The sequence below is a fragment of the Patiria miniata genome, unplaced genomic scaffold (genome assembly GCF_015706575.1).
Source record: "Patiria miniata isolate m_02_andy unplaced genomic scaffold, ASM1570657v1 HiC_scaffold_12, whole genome shotgun sequence".
Classification (NCBI taxonomy): Eukaryota; Metazoa; Echinodermata; class Asteroidea; order Valvatida; family Asterinidae; genus Patiria; species Patiria miniata.
In genome coordinates this window covers 1,021,135-1,044,810 of record NW_024037050.1, presented here as the reverse complement: position 1 = coordinate 1,044,810, position 23,676 = coordinate 1,021,135, and the positions used below count along the sequence as shown (strand labels likewise).

Here is a 23,676-nt window from a genome sequence, read left to right as displayed (position 1 = left end):
GCAGATTCGATCCCCTTAAAACGCTTTGATCCCCTTAAAACTTTCAAAATATCTTTCAGAGTGGAGCTTGAGGTGACCTCAGTAATGCCATAAGGCTTGAGAATTCTGTACCCACTTACGATCTCCACTGACACGAACATTCTTCGGGAAATTAGGATAGTCAAGATCAAAATCAGACGAAACGGTAACGTCAAACCCATACAGCGACATCAACATCATGCATGTGCTGCCAGGCTGGTTATTAGTCTGCTCCCTTATATATTGCTCTAATTGAAAAACGTTTACAGGTTCCAGATACACGACCATTGCTCCCACAGTCTGGCTTCCAGACACACAATTACCAAATTACAACACTGTCTGCAAATGGTGCCCGACTAAATTTAGTACAAAATATATGGGAGCCCAGAGAGGCTCCCATATATAACCCCATCTAAAACATTTTAAAATTGTGCAGCAACAGGATTCCAGTCAAACCAGTGAGTTTTGCAGTTTTGAGACATCATCTTACATTGAACATTTCAAAACAAAAAATTGCCGACACGCATGGCTACGGCGATGCGCGCGGAGACCAGAAACCGGAGACTTTTTTATTGCCTTCTAAAGATATTGTCATATTTCCTTCAATTGCTGGCCTACACTGTTACTCCAAGGCCTTTTAGATGACCCGACGCTTTTTTCACGACCTGTATGCACACACACACACAAAAACCAAGGAGAGGAAAAATGATACATTGTTTTTGTCAAAATTAAATTCAAGAACTGAAACTGGTTATTTTCTTTAATATCAGAATATTAAGGAGTTTTCTGCTTTTTTATGTCCAACACAAAAGGTTTGGACGAAATTAGGACTTCCTGTGACCACTCCCTGCACTGTTTTGCCATCTTGGGAGCCTATTTACAACACACTGGCCAGTCATCACACTGAGGCAAGGGATGCCACTACCTTCCGACCTTCCAGTTTGACACACGATTCACTATTAGCACCACAACAGCATCCCAATGGTGCATTGTGGGGTGCTGTGGTCCAATGGTTACAGTGTTTGACTCGTGGTTACGGTGTTCGACTCGTGTGCCGTGGTACATGGGTTCAAATCCTGACGGGGAACATAGTGCTTGTGTGCTTGGGCAAGGCACTTTACTACGATTGCCTCTCTCCATCAGGGATCGGAGTATAAATGGGTACCTGTGAAGGTAGAGACCATATTGCATGGATCTTGAGCTGCTGCAGGGTCTCATTCCTGATGAACAGGGATAATAATTGTGATGTGCATTGAATCACATTCTTATGGAATTTGAGCGATTAAAATGTAGAAATTATTATCAATTATTATTGAACATGCAACAAGTACAGAGCATACATGCACGAAGAGAGAGTCAAGTAACCTGGAATGCAGACTGGAAGACTGCCCTATGTGCTCTGTGCACCAACGACAGAGGGTGCGTTTTTACCACTTTTGAGAGCCCTGTGGGTGGGACACACAGCGTGCGCGTACTGAACTGTACAGGTTCGTGCGTGAAGTACGCACAACTTTCTGAATGTGCCAAAGCTATAGCTACAGCGTCTTCGCGTGAGCGTCAGGCATCGTCGGCGCGTGAATACGTTCAAATTTAACTTGCGATGGTCTCCCAGACTAGTCCCCGCCCGCAATAACTGTGGATCATTCCAAATCTGCAGTGGATGGACCGGGAACCAGTCTAGGTCCCCCCCCCCTAACTCTCCTTTTCTGGTCGTTGAAGGGGTACTTGTGCACAGAGCCCATAGCAAATAATATTACACAACATCATGTGTGGGTTATGCAGGATTCCATGACTTTTCCATGCCTATTTCCTTGGAATTACAACTTTCCATGACTTTTGTCTATGAAACCAAATTTCTGTGACTCCTGTTTTTCCCATGAAAGCTTTCAATTCCACGATTTTCCAGGATTTTCCAGGATTTTCCAGTTTTTTTCCATGACCGTCCTGTTCAGGCTTCCAAGCTACAGTGCCAGTGCACTTTTGAAGAATCCTTTGTTTCATTACCGAAAAAAATTCAAATATATAAATAAATAAATGCATGAAACATCAACGGACCTCTTTATCTTCGTCTTTCTTGACGTCGTATTCCTTGGCTTTGGTCAGGAAGGTTATGGCGTCTTCCTTGTTTCCCATTTTAAGGTAAGTTGTGCCCAGCATCAGCAGGTTCTTGCTGTAGAAACCAGGACTGACTGATAAGCAAAAAGAAAATAAGGAAAAACAAATTGGTAATAAGTATACAGTAAACTCCAGTCAAGTCGACATCGTACAACTCGTCAAATTGCTCAAGTCGGCCGTCTGACTAAGGTCCCGATTGTCTGTAATGCATTTCCATTGAATTTTTAATTTCTAAGTCGGCTTTTATAAGGCACTATTTCGCTCAAGTCGTCGTGTTACTCTCGGTCCCCTTTCCATAAAAAGCCTAACGAAATCCTCTGTGTAAGTCGGCATTCAAAAAATCATGCATTGGCATCGACTTCCTGTACTGCCGTTGGCAAGAAATGTAGAGTGAAAAGTGTTTTGGCATGGCCCGTGAATCATGTGTGCATAAAGGCCATTCATGTAAGTCGGCAAAATGACAACTTACAGCAGATGTCTGCACTCGCGTAAGTCGTCACAAATTCTAGGGTCCCGAGAGTGCCGTCTTAGCCGGAGTTCACTGTATTATTGTTTTCCCCCAATGTGGCGTGGCCCCTAACATGGCGCACTTTGATTTTTTACCTCTTTTGCCTTGCTAGAGTAAACGTTTTACCTCAAATTTCACAGTAAGTGAAATTTCATCAAGCTCTAAACATACCTGTTCATTAACCTCGAGTTGACCTACTCGTTACAAAGTTAACCAAGACATTTATTTTGGCTTGACTTTCCAATGCTATTGTCGTTCAGAACGGCAGTGGCATGGCCTTGTTCTGAACGCCATGCCATTGCCGTGCTGAATTCAATTCAATTTGAGCTGTGGGTTTAACATGTTATGAGTGTGCATGCTCCAAATAACCTGTTGTGTCTGCATCGCAGGGAACACATGTGGCTAAATTCAACTACATGTCATAAACCATTATCATGTTGCGGCCATCTTGATTTTTTTTTTTCATTCAAATCAACGTAACCAAAGCGAGGCTGGAAGGAAAATAGTCTGGTTCCTTTTTGATCAAAACACCATTATCATTTAGTACTGGTATTGGATACACGGAAAATGACTGAAATGATGGCAGCATGATAAAGGTCTGTTAAGCTTGGCTTTTAGAGCAACTGTGGTGCTATTGGACCAGCTATTGCTGAGATCGATTCACTTGAGTTTGGCAGGGCAATAGCACAGCATTAAGAACAGGCCTTACAAACATCAAACACAAAACAACTGTATCTGATGTATCTGGTTGACACAATAGAACTTTGTCAAAATTATTGCAAAAAAGAAAAAATTCAACTTTCCTCAATGTAATTAAGGCCACCAAAAAAAACGTCTTTAGTTTCTGGTATGGAGCTTGCCCCAAAAGTGGTGCGGCGACGCGGCTTTTTTCTGCTTCAAATGTCGGCTGATGATGCAGATGACGCTTCAATCTCCTTAAAACTCTCAAAAATATCCTGCAAGGTGGAGCTTCAGGTGACCTCAGTAAGGCCATAAGGCCCCAAAACAAAAAGTCTCCGGTTTCTGGTATGCGCGCGCGTCGCCGTAGCCATGTGCATCGGCAAAATGAAAAAGTTTTTTTTCAATAAAAGATGATGTCCCAAAACCGCCAAACTCACTGGTTTGACTGGAATCCTGCTGCTGCTTTTAACGTGTTTTTGGATGGGGTTATGATCGAGAATAGCTTTATGTGGCCTCTCTGGACTCCCATATATTTGCACTAAGTTTAGTCAGACACCATTTGCAGTCATCAGCCGACATTTGAAGCAAAAAAGTCAGTAAAAAAAAAAAAAAAAGCCGCGTCGCCGCACCACTTTTTTGGCAAGCTCCATACCAGAAATCGGAGACTTTTTTTTTTTGCCTATGGCTAGAGAATTCTGCACTGACACAAACATTTTCTTCGGGAAATTTGGATAGTCAAGAAAAATCAGTGAGACGGTAACGTCGGACCATACAGCGACATCGACATCGTGCCTGTGCTGCCAGGCTGGTCATTACAGTCTGCTCCCTTACACATTGCGCTAATAAAAAAGCATTTACAGGTTCCAGATACACGACCATCGCTTCCACACACACAATCACAAAAATACCACACCGTCTGCAAGTGGTGCCCGACTATTCTGTGCAAAATATATGGGAGCACAGAGAAGCCACATTAAGCTTATACTCGATCGTAACCCCATCTCAAAACACTCAGCGGATTTGGCGGTTTTGAGACATCATCTTACATTGAAAAAAAAAAACTTTTTAATTTTGCCGACGTGCTACGGCTACGTAGGGCTACGGCGACGCGCGCGCATGCCAGAAACCGGAGCTTTTTTTTTTGGCCTAAGTGCTGCTTTGTTAAATAAATAGGTGTGCGAGCATCCTTGATTCTGCATGGGGGTTGAATGAAAAATAAGGTCTCATTTTTCCATTTGGGTTTTAAGAAAGATTACTCACTCTCTTCGGCTTTCTTGAAATTGTCAAGTGCCTGCGGGCAACAATTGAAAACAATTAAAAACTAAAACATATTATGTCACATGATTGCTGTCAAGAATACAGAAAACGACACAGAAATTATACAAATTTAAAGAAAGAAAATTAACTAGACTTATTCATTCAAAGATTTTCAATCGTTTATAAAACAAAACCTACAAATCAAGACAATAAAACAAAAGTAGCAAACAAGACAAATTGTTTAAACAAGAGATTCCAGTGAACTGGAACGACCTGAGATATGCAAATTAAAAAGTAACAGATGAGTCATGCTTAAATCTCTCCAAACATGAGAACCTGATCATGTCAGAATCTTGATGCAAAAGTGGAATTAATAAGGTGTTTCACGGTAATATGCGCCATCTTATTCACGGGGAGAAACAGAACATGCGTTGCTAAACGCGGGCGCATTTTGGAATGAACGCATGATGTCTTGGAAGCGCAAAAGTGTTCCATTGCTGATGCATACACAGCAACCAGTATCCAACCTGTAAAAATAACCTGGTGCCTCGCCATGCTTTCTGAGGCACCCGCCATGCTTTCTGAGGCACCCGCCATGCTTTCTGAGGCACCCGCCATGCTTTCTGAGGCACCCGCCATGCTTTCTGAGGCACCCGCCATGCTTTCTGAGGCACCCGCCAAGCTTCAAAAGTTGCCGCCATGCTTTAAAAAAAAGGAAAAAATAATAAAAAAGACAAACAAGTGGGACTACCCTTACCCTCCAGGGTACATTTTGGCCAGAAACTCTGCCAAAAGCAATAACATGCAACACTTGTCAAACTGACAAGCCTGCCCATTATTTGTAGCAATCCATCAGATCAAAAGTCTCAAGGCCAAACTGCCTCAAGAGTCCCTGGTCACTGATGTGTTAAAAAAGATGATGCTGAGCCAGTATTTTAGTTAACTGTTAGTGTTACTGTGTTAGAAATGGCATAAAAGCTGTTATCCATACATAAATTACATGTTCATCTGCAAATACCGCCCCAAGCATAAAGAAATGTATGACTGCAAATAGCGCCCCTAACATATAGCGCGCCCCCCGAAAGTGTTCTTTCAGCAAAACAAAAACAACGCTCATAGGGATGCATGTGAATTGTTTTTGTTTTGCTGAAAGAACACGTCCCTTTTTTGTGATCCTTGGACAAAACTTTAAAACGGTGGTTGCATTCAAAATTCCGTAACTTGAAAAGTACATGAGTGATTTGAATGATTCTTGTACTAAGAAAGCTTGTTGATTGGGCTTTCTTGTCCTAGATTTTGAAAGTGCTACAATTTTGTTCAAAATTCCGCCACTTGAAAAGTACATGAGTAATTTGAAAGATTCTTGTACTAAAAGAAAGCTCATTGATTGGGCTTTCTCATCCTAGATTTTGAAAGTGCTACAGGCAAAAATTCATTCAAAAATTGATCCTGCCATTTGGGTGCGTTTTTTTTTTTTTACTCGCCCTGTATAGGCAATTCATGTGCATTACGGGGTAATCCTATATGACTGCACTGCCCAGCTCACAAGTAACAGTCGGTGAAAAAAAGAACGAAAAACAAACAAACAAACAAACAAATATCCAAGTATTTACCTCTTGGTAGGTTGAGGTTGGCGGACTGCCAAAAACGACAGCTGCAATCTTGCGCTGGTACCACGCCATGTCGGCAAACGTGAAACACCTGCAGAGGCAGCAATGCCAGAGGGTTAATCATCCCTTGGAAGAAAAAGACAATTCAACAGATTGAGGAACACAATCATTTCGTCATCGGCACCATGAACTGACAATCAGTTGCGCTTGAGTGCGCTGCACGCGCGCGTATTTACAGAACCGGGTTATTTTGGGTTTCACGAACTGACATCCTCCACAGTGCAGCACTTTTAGAGTGCATCCCGTACATTTTTGGTTTCAAGAACTGACACTTACCTTAATTTCACCAATTAAAATGCTCTTTAATTAAATTTTTGTGTAAGCACACAAGTATACGGATGGATTAAATTCATGTCAAACCTTTCAAACTGTTTTTGTCCATTCTGTATTGCCGCATCATGCTTGGGTGTCAGTTCATTCAAACGAAAACCTTCCTATTTTGCATCAGTGTCTGATGTGCGTGCGCACTACCGGGTGTCAATTTGTGAAACCGAAATTGATGATTACGTGGTTTCCACACACTGACTCCCACTTGCGCGTGAGTGTCAGTTCGTGGTGCCGATGACGATTTATCCCGAGTAGACTCACCATAGCCCCATGAGATGATAGCAAGTAGCATCCTTTGGATTGATATCAATGGCTTTCTGCAAAATAAATTTTTCAAAATACGATAATTCAACAAAATCTGTATGTTTGATTACACATTCATAAAACCTGCGACAGTTTACCCATTCCTATGAGCTCCGTGCGCTACCAAAAGAGGGCGCCCTTTTACCTAACAACGACGTCCCATGGGCGGGACATTTCGCTGGTTGACGCGCACCGTTCCTTGTGTGTGACGCACGTACACCAGGGGATTTGTACCATTTACACGCGCAGTGGCCGCGCTTCGTGGCAAATGAATTGCAGTCAGGCAAGATGGCGTCGGTCGGTCACCCCCAACTGTACTTCCTTTGCCGGTGAGCGGGTGCTTGTGAACGGAGCGGATTGGTTGAGAGCCCGTCACGTGGGTGGTTTTAAACGGTTGATAAAACACTGACTGGCTGGTTTTAAACACTTTTCTTGTGTTACATGAAATTTGGACTCCGATGAAATCTGGCCCCTTTTACCCTTTTATTGGTTGAACATTTACAATCTTCACTTAGGCATGCCCAATACTACCAACGAGTCCGTATTTCATAGAGTCCTCAATTCACACTACACCAAGAAGTGGCCATTATTTGGCCCAAGGAATAGAAGGGGAAAGCCACCCATTGTTGTAGGTACCGGTAGTAAGTTCAAAAACTGTGTAATGGCATTATTCAATAGTCGGCACGTGTTCAAAGTCGTCTTTCAGTAACTACCAGGGCATGCAGGGTGAGGTTTTGAAGGGCGATTATTATTGAAAAGTGAGTACCAGAGCACCGGCAGTTTACAATCGCTATACCGAACGATCGCTATTACAAACAATTTCTGTGGATCCCGCAATGTTCGTTATAGGGGCGTTCCAATGCAACCCCAAAGATGAAGGTACAATGAATTAAAATCCTAATTCAGGATTTAATTGTTTGTATCTATCTTATAAGGTACTCGTATTTTCAAAATTTGACAAAATTTGGACGAAATTTGACAAGATTGAAACATAACGGGCGTATGTCCTTCAACCGTTATTATTCAAGAAGGTCAAAGGTCATGACATTGACATTTCTGAACTCTTACCTGAAAATGGTCCCTGATGATGTAAGCATTGGCCACTTTCTTCTTTGTTTCTTCATAGTCGCCAACTTCACTGATGCATATAGCATACCACTTAGAATACAAAAATGCAAAATAAGTACCATTTGGCTATTCTACAAATGTCATATTTCTCTAAGTAATAGCGCACTGTTGGTATTGTAATATTTGTGCCGCAAACACCAACTTTTTGCACTGTAAATCACTCATATCTTGTTTCCATGAAATTGCAGCAAATTCCTATGCAAATAAACATTCTATGCAAATTTGTGCTTTCAGTAAAAATCAACTAATAAGGCCAAATGGAAAAAAAAACCAACATGTTTTATAGCGTCCTGCCTTTTTGAAAAAAAGGAAGCGGCAGGCCCTTTTTTCCCCCCTCCAAAATGGCCGCCCGACCGGGCCATTTTTAAAGATGGCCCTCAGTTTTTTTGTCTACCGTAATTGTCGGAATTTTAGCCGCGCGAAGTATAAGCTGCAGCATGCACAAATCTGCAAATTAAGATTTGAAGTCGGCGTATAAGCCACACCGGCATATAAGGCGCAGCAGTTTCAATTTTGTAAGGCCTCCAAATTCTAGTCAAAATGCTCTGAACCAGTTCCATTTACACTACAGAAGCTGTAAAAAGGGCCACAAAAGTCAAATCATTTATAGTCGATACTCTTACAAACAAATATGGAAATTGATGATGAGAAATAAACACCGGGAATTGCTGCCGGCTGGCCCGTCCGGTCCGCGGCCTTAAAAGTTAGCGCATGGCAGCCTGCGCTGCCGAATGACAGCATTTTCCCGCAGCACGTGAGAGAGTATGCAACCCACCATGTGTCGTCTGACTGGGGCGCTACAAATCTTGCTTTGTGGCAACAGATGCTGATTTGTTTTGTCCTAAGAATAAACAGGTCCATTTTTACAACAAAACTTATCAAATTGTTGTTATTACTAATGAGTAGTAACGTCAAAAATTCAAGTCAACAAAACGTTGAAAACAGTCAACACGATGCTGAAATTTTTATGGACGAATCCATTCGTAAGGGGTGATTTAGCCCCTGTTTTGAGTTTTACATCGTTTCTTGAATGCATTTCTAGAAAAAAATATATTGTGACATGAAACAACTGATTATCGAATAAAGAAATATTTCGGACTCTATAAAAAAGTGTTAGTTGTTATTGTTTTTTTAAACAGTGGAAATATTGGTAATTATTGTTACACCCCTTAATTACCACAAATTACACCCCTTTATTACCACAAATGGTTGGTCTGCATGGGGCCAGGATACCGCGGCAATGCAGCGCATGCAGATCAGCATGCAGCACTAGTATCACGTACGGCCGGTCGAAAGCAGCATCAAAGAGACCGTGAGCTTTAACTCACGCATGGCCGGCCAGCCTGCCGTGCTTTTTACCGCTCGGTACCTTTTCGTGGGACGTGCTTTCGGTTAGTTAATGACTTTCTTAATTGATAATTAAATTCAACAATAGATCTTTTCTCTCTAATATACCAGTACATTAAATACACATGTAAATGTCATTTTTATTTTTTAAGGCACGGCGTATAAGCTGCTCTGGGTATAAGCCGCAGTAAACATTTTCATGGGCAAATTCAACATATAAGCCGCGGCTTATATCCCGAAAATTAAGGTAAATGGCCGCCACTGGACTCAGGAAATGACATACCAGCTTTATATGGGCTAGATGCAACAGATAAGATGCCGAAATGAGGTCACTGTTTGAAAATTTATCATTTTTCGGTTAAAAAAGAAAAAGAAAAAAAAGGAGGTGGCCTCCAAAAAGGAAGTGGGCGGGGACGCCAAACGTGGTTTTTTTTTTTTTTGGCCTTTTTAACAGATAATAGCTCGGAGCCTACATGTACATAAAGCAGGCTTGACTGGCTGTGACTGTTTATGTAACTTGATATGGCTATGCTTTGACTGCAGGTGATTGATAAGCCAGCTGTGCCTACCACTTGCCTGCTTTTGTCTGTTTACTGATATACAAATATTGAGTGGCTCAGCGTGGAATGGGAGGAATATTATCACAAGGTAAAATCTGGACTTTTCCATTTCACGAGGCGAAGCCGTGTGAACGGGAAAAGTCCAGATTTTACCGAGCGATAATATTCCTCCCATTTCACAATTTAAAGCCACTCAATATTTGTTTTATATAACTGACATATAGATCCTTGTCATTTGATATATTTGAACTTTTATTTCAATACAAAACTGGAGGAAAATGTAATTCTCTCTTCCAAACCACCCCTTCACGAAAATGTTTGAATCCAACGCTGTAGCGCTGGCTCTTTGGAACAATACGTGCTACGCGCAACGCTAAACGCGCACACCAGCATGCATTCGCACACAAATACCGTGTAATAAAACAAGAATGATCCTAACTTTTGAATAGTATTTCCAATTCCCCATGAGCGGATAGTACTTTTTGAGCCGCGGCGTGAATGGGAGCAATAACGAATGTCACGTGATGTGAGTTCCATCAATCAAATGACAAGGATCTGTATGTCGGTTATAAAAATTTAACTAGTCACAGTGCTTGCTTGAAATACGATTTGACTGTTGGTGACTGGCCTGTGTACAAGGCATGGCAGGGGAGAGAATTGGATTTTTTTGACTGTCTGTGACTGTTCAGACAGAAGGAGGGTTAAGGTCTCCAAAATAGAGTATGGCTGTGCATTTTCAACTAATCTAGTAGTTGATTATTCGAACTTGGGCTTGACTGAATATTTGAATATTCAATTTCAATGCGCCAGCCTATGGCAACCAATTTAGATGTTAATGTGCCTGTGCTTGTCGAAAAAGAGCACATTAAAAATAATATAAAGAACAGGATGTGGAAAAAGATTGTGCATTTACGGGTAGTACAGGAACCGGGTCCCTGATTGAAAAACAACAACATGGGTACCTGGGTACCCGTTAAAGAAACGCCAAACATGCCAAAATTCACATCTCGGAAGTTGCTGTTGATATTGTTGACAAAGTCTGCACGGTAATACTGTACTACTGCATTGTCGCATCAATACAGCACGATTCAAGTGTGTACATAGCTTTATAGCTTTACGGTGTAAACTTCAGCTTTTGCGAGCGTCATAAGAGTGAAATATGTTTTGTTTTCCCAAGTTGCCTGATTTCATTTTGAAACTTCCCCACAAATGACTTCAAAACCTTTCTTTTTCATTGCCTGAGAAGTAACTAAGTACTTTGTAAAGAGATCCCATAATCTAGAACCAGTTCCTGACATTAACGGTCGGGTTCTCAGGTACAACCCTAATATTAAGTGGCTAATATTTGACCAATTAAAAGAAGAAATTTGAGCTTATCTTCCTGGAAGCACTCAAATCATGCACAAAAGTGACACGAGACAAACAACAAAACCATGCCATTTATAGGTTTGAGGTCATTACCTCGTGCAAATTAACTCGAGGTCATTTACCTTATGCAAATCCACTTGAGGTCATTGCCTTATGCCAATCAATGATGTCATTACCTCATGCAAATCAACTCAAGGTCATTTCTTTCTTACAATTGGATTTCAGGTCACTACCTCAACTTGAGGTCATTTACCTTATGCGAGGCAAAGTTCTTGTCGTTGATCTCCAGGCATCTCTTGGCATACTCAAACGCCTCGTAGGTCAGTTCTTTCTTGCGTTCGGCCTTGGTGATATTCATCTGAGCCACGTCCCGTATGGCCCTGCACAGCCGCCACAGTACCTCCTCGTTGCGGGAGTCCTTGTACTGGATCAGGAAGGCGTGCAGCTCCAGCGGCTGGTGTTCGTTGTACAGACGGTCTGCCTCCTCCACTATCTCGGCGTCCGAGAGCGACTTGGGGTCCTTGTCGTCGGCCATTGTGGAGTCTTTAGTATCTGAGCAAAACAAAACAGTCAGAAATTTATGTAGAATACTAGTTAAACCTGTACTGACCATAGAGCTGCTTGAAGCAAATTCGGCGAGGACCATTCATTGACTAGTGATGATTTGTGATGTAACTTACACTTGCGCACAAAAAGCAATGTGCGAATGACTCCTGTCACTAGGGATGAGATTGTCAAATTAAAAAAGAGTCTGAAAATTGTTGAAGTATGCATATCATCATCAAGTTGGCCACAGCCGTGCTCCGAATGCCCCACTCCCTCCGGTCCCCCATAAGGGTGGCAAGCTCGCCAGGAGTCTCCACTCCAGTGTCTTTCTTCAGCACCCCCAAGAAGGAGATCTTGACCTCCCTAGACATCGTTGAATTCCAGATCTTTCTTATGTCGTTCAGGGCCTTCCAAGCTTTGGCTTTCCTGATGCTGATGTCGCCCTCCGTCGAGTTGCATATCTCTCTATACCAATAATGTCTCTCACTCAAAATTCAAAAAGTCTGATTTCAGACAAAAGTCTGAAAAATCTCATGCCTGTGTCACATGGGTCCAGGCTTCCAGCTCGCTGAGAATCCATTGGAGATGATGCGTGCGGCTATTGGAAACCAGCGATATATGACAGTGCCTCAGGCTCCGCTTCCAAATAGTCGACTACAGTAGTCCAACCATCCCGCGCTCGAGTGAAGTTTGCCGAGCGATGGCTAACCATTGTCCTTGCCCCAAGCTTGCTCGATCTGAAACTACTGCTAGTAAGCAAATAAGTCATGATATGTTCTGGAACTCACACATTGACAGAATATCAGGTAAGGCCCAAAACAAAAAATATTCGGTCTCTGGTCAGACCAAAGTTCCGGAATTGACGCGGCCACGCGGCTTTTTTTTTTTGGGGGGCTTTTTTTTTTTTTTTCTTCAAGCTTGGATTGTACAGACAAGGTAGGTACTATTTTGCTTTTTTGGTGTCCTCATGTACATTGGTGTCCTCCATAATTTGCCTTGGTGCTTTCGATCATTTGCCTTGGTGCAATTTCCCATTCCTTGGTGCTCTTTGGTAAAAAAAAATTAAGAAGGTGCGGAAATAGAGGGCGCTGTTGGAGCTACCGCGGAACATTTTGGAAAAAAAAAAGATTGACGCGCATGATTAAAATCGACGCGCGCGCTGACCAGAGACCGACTTATTTTTTTTTTTGGCCTAAAGCTAATAGAACTTTGGGTTTTGTAAGAAAGAACGTATATGCCTGTCCCAAACATATCAAAGAAATCTCATATTACATCTTGGTCAGACCAATATTGGGACTACTGTTCCTCAGTATGGGATCCCTATACTAAAAAGCTCATAGACCAGCTAGAAGCAATTCAAAACAGGGCCGCTAGATTCGTCACAGGGATACACTGACATAAAAGTAGTGTTACAGCCATGAAAAAGGACTTAAACTGGGAAGATTTACAACAGAGAAGGAAAGTAGGTCGTCTCACAAACTTCCAACAAGCGGTCAATCCAAGACAAGAAGAACTTCCAAGAAGCAGTACACAACTACCTGAGCCAGCAAAACAAATAACTCATCACTCTCTCCGCAATTTCATCAAGCGCACCAAACCCTGCCCGGTTGGCCCCCTATATTTAGGGGTGTTGGGCAGTATCGCAACAAGACAAGACAAGACAAATATGAGTGCTGGGTAAAATTTGGCCGGGTACCAGTCCATGTCAATAAATGCTGCATTTTGGCTGGTAACCTGTTGTCGCGGAGGAAATTCTTTCAGTGCTTGACATAACACTGTGTACAGCAAATCTGTATGCTTGGTTCTGGGAAGGACAATGTCAAATAAATCCTAATCACGTTAGAGCAACATGATTGAGATTTTGAACAGATGCCAACATGCATGATCTCTGTACACGCACCACAACTCTCTTTAGAAGCATTTTTGATAACACTGCTGAGTGGACTAAATAATGACGCAATTTTTGCATCTCCAAAAAATCCAAAAAAATGGAGACAACGTTTTTGGGGGGGGGGGGGGGGGTTAGGGACGGTTTGGTGTTGCTAGCCCAGTGGACGTGTGGATAATGCATGTAGATCCAAATTCACTTTTGGACACAATGACCTGCAAGAAAGGGCCAATGCCACACTGCCCATCATGAGTTTGAGTCATTTCCTATGCACTTTTGATGCTATCTTCCTTTACAGAACAAAACAATCAATTGGGCAAAATGAACTACTATCATCTCTCCTGTGCTGTCAATCTGTATCAAATTCCTAAACTACGAATACACTTTACAGTACAAAATATGACTGAGTACATCTGTTTTTGTCCGTTAACCCTAACTATCACAGTGTGTGAAAAAATATATTATAATTCAAGGTTTCAAGACTGTTAGGAGTATACTATTATTTCTTTAAATAGTATTTTTTAAAAATTCATTATACCTGAGACAGTTTACCAATTCCTATTGGTTGAGAGCCCATCCAGTGGTAAAACACCGCTGCATTCTGCGCCACATCATGCACTACGCGCCGCACGCGTGCCAATCTCCATTATAAGGAGATTTTAAAGCAGTGCTGGGAATTAAAACTGTACTACCTACCTGGCTGACTGCTTGACCAAAACCCTATGCCCCTTGATGCTATGAGTGATGTAGTGATGAAGGTGCCAAACCGGAGCCTTCTAGCACGAGAAGATTGAGGTAGAAGTTGGGAGTGCTGTAGAATGACACAAAACAAGAAATAAATTTAAAAAATATTTAAAAACATAACCTATGTAGGCAAATAAGCAGAAATATGGAATGTGATCAACTTCAAAATAAACAGATCTGACTAGCACCATTGACAACGACAGTAACTTATTGAGAGGTTGCTACTACATCGCCTGAATAGCTCAGTTGGTAGAGAACTGGTATGGTGTACCAGAGTTCGAAGATTCAAATCACGCTGCAGACACATTTATTTCTTTGTTCGAGATCAAAACTATTTTGCGCAAAAATTCCACACCTCGAGAAACAGTATTCCAAACCTCACCACTGGCGTGACACTGATGCTTTCACCATGATGATTAGTTTACCCAAATGTCGGGACCACTGTTTTAGTGAAGTTCTGCATGTAACACTTTCAAAATCTAGGATATGAAAGCCCAATTCATAAGCTTTCTTTTGGTACAAGAATCATTCAAATCACTTATGTACTTTTCAAGTTACGGAGTTTTAAACACAACCACCGTTTTAAGGTTCTGTCCACGGATCACAAAAAAGTTCAGTGTTCTTTTACCAAATCGAAAACGAATCACATAAGGAATTGTGTGAATTGTTTTTGTTTTGCTGAAAGAACACACACCATTTTTGCTAGGGCCTATATGTTTAATACCAATCAGCACTCCATACTCAAGAACCATTGAGTTTCAAGAACATAGGTCTGGGAGCTAGATCAGTCAATGTAAAAAAATGCATGGATGTCCGCGCCAACAGGTAGTATCTGTTCCAGGTAGCCTAAAACAGAACGTCATCAATGAGGACAACAGAGCAAGTCTAGGCCTACATGTACATGTACATGATGTACATGTAAACTGCAGACCCTTTAGGCCTACATTACAATTACACAAATGTCTCACAAATTATACAACATACATACCTTCTGTTTTATCTTGCCGTACAGCTAGGATTTTGGCGACTGAACATTTATCCAGTACACTTCCACAGTGCAGTGTACTAACTATGGACAGCACAGTACAGAACAAGCACAGGTGAATGTATGTGTCAAGGCTGCCAAAAATAGATCATTGTATTGTTTGTTGAGGAAGGTCAAAGTGCAAAATGCCCTTTCCTGTTCATGCAGTGTTAAGGTATGATAATAATTCTATTGATTATTGATAACGCTGTATCCAAATGTGGGTCATTCTATGCATTGGGGTCTACTTTTCTTTCTGTCCCTGTTAGGCCCAAAAAAAAATAATACTCGGTCTCTGGTCAGCGCGCGCATCGATTTTAATCATGCGCGTCAACCTTTTTTTCAAGCTACAACAGCGCCCTCTATTGCCGCGCCTCCTCAAATGGTTGTACCAAGGAGCACCAAGGAATGGGGAAATTGCACCAAGGCAAATGATAAAGGGCACCAAGGCAAATTATGGAGGACACCAATGTATAATGAGGACACAAAAAAGCAAAATAGTACCCACCTTGTCTGTACAATACAAGCTTGAAAAAAAAAAAGTCACCAAAAAAAAACCACCGCGTCGCCGCATCAATTCCGGAACTTCGGTCTGACCAGAGACCGCCTATTTATTTTTTTTGGCCTTACTTCTAAAATTTATATAATTCTGATGCAATCCTTCACAGCGTCGTCTTCCGAGAGTGATTTCTAATAGCAAACTACTGTACATGTATACCCACCCAATACTTGAATGGCAAATTACAATTTACCAAGGTAACAGGGACATGACAAATATCACATTTTAGACCCTAACTTTATAGAATGACCTTGACATGTATGTCACTGTACAGAATATTAATTATGCACATGTGTGTATACACGTAGGTACATGGATTTGTAATTTGGTTGGTACATGTACAAGTTTCTTGCAGGAATTTAATGAAATGTCATTTACAAAAAGCTACTTTGATCAAGTTTGATGTTATGGAAACATTATATTTGTGTTGTTACAGATGTTATATTAAACCACTATGAATGTTACATATGTACACGTCTGAAATCAACTTCACACACGTGATACCGGTACATTTAAACTTACTAGCTGAATTATACTATTCTACCGGTAAGTTCTCTGTTTTATTATTTGTTATAAAACATGAATCTTTTTCTGTGCCTAAAAAACAAAAACTCACAATAAACACTTGCGTTTTGCATGTGAAAATGACTACCTAAATCTATAATTTTAGCTTCGAAACCATTCTAAAAAAATAAAATAAAAAATACTACCACATTTTCTTTGAAAGGTCTTATTGTCCCCTTTAATTTGATACAACATTTGGGGTTGTGATGCTTGTAGTTCTGAGGATTTCATAAATTTTCCACTTTTTTGCCATGTCCATTTTCAGGTTGAATTGCCAAATGATGAAAATGTATTTTTAGATGTGTAACAATGCAAGGTTATGCACCAATGGACACAAACTAAGAAACATCTTTGAGGTCAATAACACATGTTAAGATACATGTATGTAAACCAAAGAAGCACCAAACACTAAAAATTGATTTCACTCTCATTCCATATGAAAGGCATGGTTCTCTGTGTTAAACAGACATGCTGTTGTAATAGAAATCAGTTATTTATAGGCCTAAGAAAGTTTGAACCGGAATGATTGGCAAGGATAATTCTAAACCAAATTCAATGATTGCTTTCTTTTGAGCAATGCCATTTCAGGTTTTTGGTGCCAGTCCTTTCTTCAATTTGAGCCTTTTTTTTTCTTACTGAATTTGTAAGGACATAATTACGCACCAATGTTAGGCCAAAAAAAAAAAAAAAGTCGGTCTCTGGTCAGCGCGCGCGTCGATTTTAATCATGCGCGTCGATCTTTTTTTGCCTCAAAATGTTCCGCGGTAGCTCCAACAGCGCCCTCTATTTCCGCACCTCCTCAATTTGTTTTACCAAAGAGCACCAAGGAATGGGAATTGCACCAAGGCTAATGATCGAAAGCACCAAGGCAAATTATGGAGGACACCAATGTACATGAGGACACCAAACACGCAAAATAGTACCCACCTTGTCTGTACAATACAAGCTTGAAGAAAAAAAAAAAAAAGCAAAAAAAAAAAAAAAAAAGCCGTGTCGCCGCGTCAATTCCTGAACTTTGGTCTGACCAGAGACCTAATATTTTTTGTGTGTGCCTTACTAAGGGAATTAATGTGTGCTTTGCAGGTTTTAATCACTCTGTTTAAGACCGCTTTGAGTCTGGGTGCTTTCGACAAGGGTAATTATCACCACCCAGACTCCAAGCGGTCTTAAACAGAGTGATTAATACCGACAAAGCACATATTTATTCCCATTCATAAATACATTTTCAGTCAAAAAAAATATCAAAACTTTTCGATAAAAAAACCCATATTTTGTTCAACAAGTTCACTTATGTTTTTTGAAACACCCCTTTAGCTAAATAATGGAGTGTCCAGCTGGCGAGTAAGATGTAAACAACTCCTTTTATTGAGATTGGCATGCACGTCGCGTGTACTGCGTGATGTCGCGCAGAATGCACCTGGGGTGTTGCATTGTGAATTTAGTACTACATGTATAAAATTTTGAGTACTGGGCATGCCTACGAACGTTCAACCAATAAAACAGTGTTTTAAGACCAGCTAGCCATGTCTTTATCATCCGTTTAAGATCGGCTACATGATGGGCTCTCGACCAATAGTCAAGAGGTTAAAGGGGTCAAGGAACCAGACGAAACTTTAATCATCTACTTAGCGTGCGTCAATTTTGGCAAAGCGCACCGTCGCTGTTACCTGTCATTCCAAAATCTTTGGCGCTCTGTAAAGTGCCCGGATGCAATACGCGACCGTGGATGAAGAGCGCACACAAGAGGGCGCGCTTCACTGCAGAGTGCTTCAAAGATTTTGGAATGACAGGCAACAGCAGCAGTGCGCTTTGCCAAAACTGACGCACGATTAAAGCTTTCGTCTGGTTCCTTGACCCCTTTAGCCTCTTGACTATTATTAGGGTGGCCGGGAAATGTCTGGAGACACCATGCTTGTCAAAAACCCTCTGCATTCTTTGACGAGTTACCATGATTTTTGGATAACTAGACCTCAGAAGGTACCGAATTTAACGATTTTGTGCTATTTAGCAGTCATACTATAGCTGGGTTGATTTTCTGCTCACAAAATAATTTCGATCTTTAATTAATTTTCGGCTCCCCCTAGCAACGGGACGCTCCGCGCACAGGCCGTACGTGGCTTTGTGACTTATAATATGGAGGTAGTCCAGTATTTCAGTCACATTTTTGGGACTAGTTGATCTATAACTCTGAAATGTTTTATTTTTAGAACGATTGACATTTGATTTGACATTTGATTACTGACAACTTGTAATGACACAGCGCCGTGTATTCAGCGCGCCAAAATGACATACATCATGATGTACATGCACTGTTGTGCGATGCAAAGCATACAATCTCCCCTCCATCCCAAATGGTCGAGCCGAATGTACAGTTGACCTGCTGAGGTTATGCGAAGATCAGCGCACGCGCAATGTACGTTAACACACACGAAATTGTTGTGCTATTTAGCAGTCATACTATAGCTGGGTTGATTTTCTGCTCACAAAATAATTTCGATCTTTAATTAATTTTCGGCTTCCCCTAGCAACGGGACGCTCTGCGCACAGGCCATACATGGCTGTGTGACTTATAATACAGAGGTAGTCCAGTATTTCAGTCACATTTATGGGACTATAGATCAACCAGCTTACTTTTTTGGTGGATTGGTGTTTCAGAAAGTGGAATTTCAGACAAAGGTATTTCGTCTATCAAAGGGCATTTCCAAAAGCCATAGAGTGCTGACCCCCTAAAAATCACCATGCTAGTAGAAGGCTGACGGAGAGAAGTAGAAGCCTTCAGGGCCCGACACTACACGATCGCCGGCCGTAGCGCCGAGCCGAGGCGGCACCGTGCCTAAGACCCGTGAACGTGGCTTGTAAACTACGCCATGCTCTTGTACAAGTTCGAACCAAGCGAAATCGTCCTTCCGTGACAAAGACTGAACATTGCCTTACCGTGTGATAAGTATTCACATATCAAGCTTTCTTGAACATGTTGAAATCTGCTTTTACGCCAAATCTGGCATTTAAACGATATTTGAGGTAAAATCTGGCAAGATCTCGACGTCCTGCAACCTATTCCGATCATGCATGTGATTTACCACGTGATAAATGCTGCGGATAATTTGGTATCGCACTGACGCTCCGGGCACTCCTGATGTCTGGATCATAAGTGCGATTCCAAATTATTAGCTGCGTTTATCACGTGGCCTCGTTATTGGCCAATCAGACACCGCCTATCATATGCGCCACATGAAGCAGACGGGTAGCTCGGAGGGCTCTGATAATTTTGTACGCAAATGACCCTGGGTACTCGTCCAGGGTCATTTGTCAGGGTGGTCACTTGTCAGGTTAAAATCTAATTTCTACACGTTCGTATGGGTCTTCATTGATGGCAAATTTCGTCGAAATGACACATCCTGAACACGCGGACAGGCAAATTTAGATTTGTAAGTGAGTACTCAACATCCTAGACCCGTGAACGTGGCGTTGTATACAACGCCACGCTGTTGTGTATTTTTGAACCTAGCGAAAATCGATCCGCCATTCCTTTTTTCCGTATGGATGTTGAGTACTCACCTAGAAATCTAAATTTGCCCGTCCGATTGTTCGGACTGTGTAATTTCGACGAAATTTGCCATCAATAAAGACCCATACGAACGTGTAGAATTAGATTTTAACCCGACAAGTGACCCTGACAAATGACCCCGGACGAGTCGCTTGGACAGATTGACGGCTGTTTCATGTCGCAACCCCAAAAAAAAAAAACCCGCAGACGATTGGCTGCTCGGCTCATCTCGTGTAAGTGTGCGCACACGCACGTGGGCGCACATGCGCCCGCGTGCGGTGCGGTGAGAGAGGAAAGGACTTGAAACTAACGTTGTCTCTTTTAGCTGCGACAGTAAACAGCCGTCGAATCATACGAAAAGGGACGGTACAATAAAACGCAATGCGCATGCGTCAGTTGGGAGAAAATGGCAGCTAGCAGGACTTCATAAACCGGGGCCAGAATTTTCCTCAAATTTCGTCAAATGCAAGTTTTGACGTAGGCCTACAAACAGATTTCAAGACAGCTTCATATGTGAGTACTTATTACATGGGCAAAATAACGTCCAGTGTGTGTAACGGAGGGAGTCAGACTCAGAGGGACAATCTCGCCAGGTTCGAAAAAACACAACAGCGTGGCGTAGTTTACAAGCCATGTACACAGGTCTATCAACATCCATACGAAATTATGTATGGCGGATCGATTTCGCTAGGTTCGAAAATACACAACAGCGTGGCGTTGTATACAACGCCACTAGCCCTGGTGGACTCCCTTTCCTCCCTACGTTACGGAGGGAGTCCTGGGTAAAAAGTGCTCAAAACCGAACGAAAACATTTCTGACCAATAATTTCAATATTTTTACCTTGTTGGAGAAGCTAATTTTTACGTCGTAGTATACTATGTGTCCTTATCTGTTGGGCTGATGGGTTCAGGAATTCCATATGCGATGCTGACCGACCTTAATCTGGAAAATAAACTCGAAAGCAACGTTAAACTTGTACGTGTTTGTAGACTCTTTTCATCAGTTTCTCACCGCCGAGTCTATTCTAGTCGTACATGATGTACGTCTGTGCAGCGTGTAGTCTGGTTCCCTAGACCGGGCAATTATTCTCGACGCTCATAACACGTCTGGTCCGGGGGCCAGACTATGCAGCATGAATATGCAGTGCGCACGCGCGATTTGCTTAGTAACCACCCTCATACGCACGCGCACTTACTTGAAGGCGCGGTCGCTAATCCAATGACCGAGCGTGTTTTCGCGCCAGTTACCAGAAACACGTTTCGGCTTTGGTCATTGGTTGAGCGTTTTCGCGACATCGGTTGACTGGAGTGACGTCACGGTTCCAACCAAAACTAAACAAATGAGGGCGCTAGCGTGCGTACGCGCTTTCGTACGCACGTACATTGTACATGACTCTGGGAATAAACTGATGAAAAGAGACAACAAACACGTACAAGTTTAACGCTGCTTTAGAGTTTATTTTCCTGATTAACGTCAGTCAGCATTACTCCTAGAACTATGGTGAGCGGAGCCTCATAGATCAAGAAGCCCGCAAAATTGCCTGCAGCACAAAACACCAATAAAGTACAAAAACGTCCATCAAAATGCAGCCATTTCACACAGAACCGCTGCACAGTTTGCCCCTATACTCCGTACTTTATCTCTTGACATACTCACGTATCTTGTGCGGAACTAGCATAGGTGGATTCTGTCGGTTTTTAGGCCAAAATGATGAAAAATATGCCCTTTCTGCACTGAGCCAACCTGACACTTGAAACGTGCACGCATATGATCGAGCGATGATTTTCGGTTCGCTCGGAGCGCGCCGCGGGGGGTACGGTACAAGCGAAATGATGTGCATGCGTACAAGTGCATGTACCGTACCCCCCGCGGCCCGCTCCGAGCGAACCGAAAATCATCGCTCGATCATAATGCGTGCACGTTTCAAGGGTCAGGTTGGCTCAATGCGGAAATGGCATATTTTTCATCATTTTGGCCTAAAAACCGACAGAATCCACCTATGCTAGTTCCGCACAAGATACGTGAGTATGTCAAGAGATAAAGTACAGAGTATAGGGGCAAACTGTGCAGCGGTTCTGTGTGAAATGGCTGCATTTTGATGGACGTTTTTGTACTTTATTAGTGTTTTGTGCTGCAGGCAATTTTGCGGGCTTCTTGATCTATGAGGCTTCGCTCACGCGGAGCCTCATACTAGTTCTAGGAGTAAGTCAGCATCGCATATATGGAATTCCTGGTAATCCTTACTTTTAGGACCCCGTTCCTATATAGGAAGGGAAAGACTCACCAAAACAGTTGACTAAATGACACTCAAAATTGACATTCTGATACTTCTTGGCACATCTGAACAATTGGCAATGACACCTTCTTGTCTTCTAAAGACTGCTTTAGCCTGCAAAAGTCACTTTGGTACTGGACAGACATCTGCAAAGGTCAGTAAAAAATAGAGGTGTCCTAAAAGTAAGGATTACCGAATTCCTGAACCCATCAGCCCAACAGATAGAGATAAGGACACATAGAGTATGTAGGCGTGAAATAAGCTTCTATAACCAGGTAAAACATAACAAAACTCTGGTATAAATGTTGGGTGGTTTCATGTAGAGAATTCTTGCCCTGGACGTTAGTCGTATTGCAATGAAGACTTCGTCCAACCTGGGCTAACAACGCCACGTACGTTCATGGGTCTAGGCGGCGCGCCTGTGACCAAACTTAACTCGTAAGCACTTTTAAAGAAGGGAATTTAACATCTCAGATACGAACAATACCCTTAGCCCCTACCTTATTAATACAACTCCGCCACCGAACCAGCCGACTTCCTGCTGAACCAATTTCTCTTCGTACAATTCCTGAAATGAATCTCTGCACTGAATACAAGGACAATTTGACTCTGGCGGCTGCCATCTTCCAACGCACAACGCGGTCTTACTCCCAAATTTCAACCCTTCTATATCGCTATCATCTGCAATGAGCACCAGACTACAACCCCGACAGCTGAGGGCGCCCTATAACATTCGCAGACTACCCGCTTTTTTATAAAGGGCGTTTTCCAAACCTCGGGTTTGGTTATTCTTTTAGTTGGGCTTCCACAAGATTTTAGGCCTCTGTATGGTGGCTCTGAAGAGACATCGAAAATCGTGAATATTGACATCTCACCCTCCTGAGGCTGGACAGAGAACACTCAACCAACCGGTTCTTTTCAGAACCACACTTCTTCCCAGAAGAGATGTCTTTCCCAGCTGGTGTTACCCGCAATTTAAATTCACGACTTGCCCCTAATCGTGAATATTGACGTAAATATTTACTGTAAATATTTACTGTCTCGCTCTCCGGTCGCAACCATTGACGTCAATATTCACGATTTGTAGCCAAAAAAGAAAGAAAGAGGAAATTCCAAATATTTTGTACATGTACAGTGTTTTTCAATTTTTAATGGCATAAGATGATAAGTGTGAGGTGAAAAACGATGAAATCAGCTGATCCAAGGAAAGTTGCATGCCTGTATACATTTTACCTTTTAGGGGAGT

The 23,676-nt window shown here is 42.1% G+C and overlaps 1 protein-coding gene across 3 annotated transcripts; it reads right to left on the bottom strand.

Annotated features, from left to right (window-relative positions):
- Positions 1–512: 512 nt before the first annotated feature.
- Positions 513–23,102, bottom strand: LOC119744598 (regulator of microtubule dynamics protein 1-like). 3 transcript variants are annotated; one of them, XM_038220622.1, is made up of 10 exons: positions 22,931–23,038; positions 15,449–15,529; positions 14,413–14,527; positions 11,536–11,834; positions 7,948–8,037; positions 6,838–6,893; positions 6,193–6,280; positions 4,583–4,613; positions 2,074–2,207; positions 513–683 (listed from the first exon to the last, which is right to left on the bottom strand). In XM_038220622.1, the coding sequence occupies exons 4-10, from the start codon at positions 11,815–11,817 to the stop codon at positions 633–635; spliced, it is 732 nt and encodes a 243-aa protein (XP_038076550.1). In that variant the 5' UTR covers positions 11,818–11,834; positions 14,413–14,527; positions 15,449–15,529; positions 22,931–23,038; the 3' UTR covers positions 513–632. The 3 variants fall into 3 exon arrangements, with proteins under 3 accessions (XP_038076550.1, XP_038076539.1, XP_038076558.1); XM_038220611.1 differs by lacking the exon at positions 15,449–15,529 and having other exon boundaries at positions 22,931–23,102; XM_038220630.1 differs by lacking the exon at positions 22,931–23,038 and having other exon boundaries at positions 15,449–15,544.
- Between the last annotated feature and the right edge of the window lie 574 nt (positions 23,103–23,676).

Coding starts and splice junctions, on each gene's coding strand:
- LOC119744598 (XM_038220611.1), bottom strand. CDS start 23,053: ATGGCAGCCGCCAGAGTCAAATTGTCCTTGTATTCAGTGCAGAGATTC. Junction 14,528..22,930: donor GGCGGAGTTGTATTAATAAG/GTAGGGGCTAAG, acceptor GTCATTCTACAG/CACTCCCAACTTCTACCTCA. Junction 6,894..7,947: donor TCATCAGGGACCATTTTCAG/GTAAGAGTTCAG, acceptor TTTATTTTGCAG/AAAGCCATTGATATCAATCC.